General features: G+C 34.4%; 1 protein-coding gene across 1 annotated transcript; it reads right to left on the bottom strand.

Moving 5' to 3' along the window:
* Positions 1 to 1,248: 1,248 nt before the first annotated feature.
* Positions 1,249 to 3,621, bottom strand: LOC133173130 (heat shock 70 kDa protein 12B-like). Its single transcript, XM_061308069.1, has 4 exons — positions 3,120 to 3,621; positions 2,744 to 2,968; positions 2,415 to 2,568; positions 1,249 to 2,324 (listed from the first exon to the last, which is right to left on the bottom strand). Exons 1-4 carry the CDS (start codon positions 3,537 to 3,539, stop codon positions 1,249 to 1,251), a joined length of 1,875 nt encoding a protein of 624 aa, XP_061164053.1. The 5' UTR covers positions 3,540 to 3,621.
* Positions 3,622 to 4,145: the final 524 nt, after the last annotated feature.

Raw genomic sequence — 4,145 nt, 5'->3', positions numbered from 1 at the left:
ATTGATCGTGTAGACTGACAATTTGCAGGTTTGTTGGATTAAACATATAATAAAATGATAATATACAGTTATGGAATGGGTATGAGGGAAATAGCAAATTTATGGTTCCCCGAGGGAGGAAACTATTTCCCGAGGAGGCGAAGCCGCCGAGGGAAATAGTTTCCTGCCGAGGGGAACCATAAATTTGATATTTCCCGAGTACCCATTCCATAACTGTTTTATTATACCGAAACAAACAAAGGAGATTTATTAACTATAGAGACTTAGACATTTAATATAGAGACTTAGACATTTAATATAGAGGCATTTATATAAATAATCAAAAATGCGCGTGATTCCAATTTTGTTAAATATGTAATGCATCAATACGGAAAAAATTAAATTATTTAAAAAATGATAATTTCACAAACATTTCGAAGGATTATCGTTGCCCTCTTTTTGCTTAGAAATTCCAGTATGATTTTGACATAGCTTGTCGAAATGTTTTGACGTCATAGTTACATTGCTATAGCTAATAACATTACGTCACGGACTCGAGATTCCTTGAACGCTCCGCCCACAGTTCATTTTAATTGGTTAAAATTAATAATAAATATTCATGAGGGAGTAGTCCCAGGGAGTAGCTCCTATTTTTCAGGGAGTAGTCCTCAGATGGGGGAAATAGTATCTTCTGGGGGAAATAGTCAGTTTTATGGTATTAATTTTATATAGAGTAATAACAGTAGAGGTATAATAAATAGTTATATCTTATGATTTCAACTTCATTATTTATTTTAGCTTTGAGGAATGCGGAATCATATTTCTGATTCTATCAGTCTTATTATTTTTTTTTTTTATTTTTGGCAGGTAAATGCATGAATTATAATGCTGGTAACAAATATATAGCGTCCCAGTAATTACTGAGATTTTCTTGTAAAATGTCTTTTTTTCAAAATATTTTAAAAATAAAATAATCTATTGTTTGAAATCAATTTTTAATCAAAAGACAATACTTGCTACTTCCTTATGTTATATGCAGGTAATTCATAAGTACCAGTACTTGGACAATCACCTGAAAGGTAGTTCATAACATTTCAAATACAGAATTTTAATTATTTCAGAAATATTTAACAATACATTATATTAATTTAAATTGTATATACATTATTCCATGAAATATTGGCCTCAGACTTTTCAAGCACGTTCACTGTATTTCAGTCATTGGTTAAATAAAAAATTGCAAGTATAAGAAATGTCAACGTTCTTATATCAAGGTTCATCTTGAAGAAAATCAAAATCTGCATGAGCAGTTTCATTGGTTTGAACATTCCGTGCAGAAACGGTTAGTTCAGTTCCTCCGAATTTCAATCGAGCTGTGAATTCTCGATCCAACCCCCCTTTGGTGTTTGATATATCCATAGTTAATGTTCCGAGATAAGTGCATCCAGGTTCGTCTGTGTATTGAGGTTTTTTAGCTTCAGTGGTGTACAGAGGAAATGATATTGCTTTTTGGTTAACAGATATTGGGAAGTACTTGTGTTCTCCCTGCTCTTCATTGAGGTACAAAACATCCCCTGCCTCAACATGTTTACTGAAAATGTTGCTACATCTTTCTTTACCTTCAATAACCATTTTTCTTTTAAGATCGTGTTTTTGAGGATCAAAAAGTTCTGTACATCCTATCCCATACGTGAACTTTGCTATTCTGGAAGCAACAGCGCTTGGATCATGTCCATACAGCACAGCTCCTTTCAAGACTGCAAGACCTGCTTCATGTGGAATCACCACTCGGCAATCAGGGAACGCATCTTTTACAGCTTGCTGAACTATTGCCGACTCAGAAAAACCACCCACCATTAAGATAACATTTGTTCCTTTCACTTTAGGATCCGCTAAGAGTTTCTTTACATGTTTAACAATTCCTTCACAAGAAGGTTTGAAAAATCCATCAAAGATGTCCTTATTTATTCGTAATTTGTCTCCTTCCCATTTCAGTAATTTTCCATATGTTGTTTCTTTGGTTCTCTTTGAAATGTCGTTCTTTTCTATTTCTTCATATTTATCCGAAAAGGTGGCTGGGATTTTCATCGTGATTTTCTTGGTTTGGGACTTTTCATCCACCTTCTGTCTTTTCTTTAATTCAAAATCTCTGAACAATTCAATATACTCTGCTGTATTTGAATGGCAATAACTTTCCATGAATCCTTCTCCTACAATATCTACCAGCATCTGTTTGAAGGTCATGTCCACTTTTACTCCACCCCAGTTTCCTCCGCTAGCTCTGCTTAATTCGTGCAATTTACCCCCCGATTTCACTTCATGGACAGTCATATCAATAGTTCCTCCTATGGAATTAGGAAAAATAATATTTCTGTAATAAAAATGTTCCTTGTTCTTTGTTACTATTAGTTTTCAGTGAAAGTGTAGAGACTTACCTCCTGCATCCAAAACAAGATATTTTTTTCCTGGAGAAAACACCCCAATTCCACTCTCTGTTCCGCTGAGCTTCTCCACTGGCAATTCCTTACAGTAGATAGATGCTGCCTCTGGTTCTAACGCAATTACTAGTGATTTGCTTTCAATTCCTGCCTACAAATTAAATTATAAAATATTTCAGTATCAATATTATTAAATATGTGTTTTCTAATTATTTTAACATTCACAGACTAAAATCTTAGAGAATTTGAATCCAGTTAATTATAGTGTGTTAAGCAACAGTCAGCAAAAACCGAATGACACTGTAAAGAATCGAGATTTTTCTCACTTTTTCTGCTGCTTTCCTCATGAACTGTTTGGCTGGGTCATCCCAGATGGCAGGGACAGTTAGTACCCATGTGATATTACATTCCTTTACGATGACAGAGGTATCCTTAGACTCTATTTCCATGATCAGGTGATCCTTAAGATACCTAATGGCGTGAGCAAAAACCTCAACTGCTGGAAGTTCTCTCCCTTTAATGTCTGAAACCTTTGTCTCTGTAGTCAATCTCTAAAAAGAAAAGAAAACAAGTTTACTCTTTGAATGAATTCTCTCTAAAGAAAAGCAGCCACATAAACAGCATTTTATTTCCTTAACAATTTTGAAATATAAAGATTGAAAGAAATGTTGCTCTTCGTTCACACCAGAATACAATGTATACCTCTTTCCTAACTTTGTCATACAACATCATTTTGAATCTTCTGAAGTAATAATAATTGTTTGCTTCCTGCTTCTTTTCTTCAGTAAGTTCCAGGTATTTTGTCTCTGCTTCGTAACCAAAGGCTACGAAGTTCTTTTTTCCGTCCAGAAGTACAGTGGTGGGGGTTTTGTGGGATATGAGGTCAGTAGACGGGGCATTCCAGTGGGGACATTGTATTTTCTTTGGATTATCCCTCATGGAAAAAGCATATCCTGAAAATGTAGTGCCGAAATCGATCGCTGCCACCATCAACATATTGTCATTTTTGGACCCAATAACAGGGCGGTTGTTCTCTTCTTTGACAACAGGTCTGTTGCTTTCTCTGGGTGACACCACTGGTCTGTTGCTTTCTCTCTGTTGTATTACTGGTCGGTTCGACATTCTGTTACTATTCCTGTACTTTTACCTCTATCGTTGACAATAGTGTTCTTCACATCTAAAACGGAGCAACAAGGTTTTGACAAGAGCAGTGTTTGTGGGGGTTGTCATTTTTCTAACTATTTGTACTTTCGATTTATAAGTAGCCTTATCAATTGAAATATGAAAAACATTTTTAAGAAAAAACTTAACTGTAAAACACCTTTTAAATGAAAAAAATGGTTGTGTGATGTACCTTTGCGTAAGTTAAAAATAAGGTCTATTAAAATGCCATGATTTACACATATACTTATTATACTTTCGTTTTGAAAATACTTTTTAAACTAAACCAAAAATAAAATAATACCTGAATGATTCTGTTATCTTTATACTTGTATATCAATAATAAACATTTATAAGGATTTTAATACTTACGACAGGGTTATTATTATTTGTTTGAAATTCAACCATTTTAGAGATTATCACACCTGAAGGGACCACATATCTGCTAAAAATAGCGAGGCAATGACTATCTAACTAGGGTAACATTTAAAATGCATGCACACTGATTATACGTGCACGGGGCACTTGTTTATAGTGTGTAAATTGTAATTGAAGCATTGCTGCTTA

The sequence above is a fragment of the Saccostrea echinata genome, unplaced genomic scaffold (assembly GCF_033153115.1).
Source record: "Saccostrea echinata isolate AGI-Se365-2 ecotype Australia unplaced genomic scaffold, CSIRO_AGI_Sech_v1 ptg000056l, whole genome shotgun sequence".
Classification (NCBI taxonomy): domain Eukaryota; kingdom Metazoa; phylum Mollusca; class Bivalvia; order Ostreida; family Ostreidae; genus Saccostrea; species Saccostrea echinata.
The sequence above is the reverse complement of the archived record's forward strand: the minus strand, read 5'-3'. Positions and strand labels throughout refer to the sequence as shown.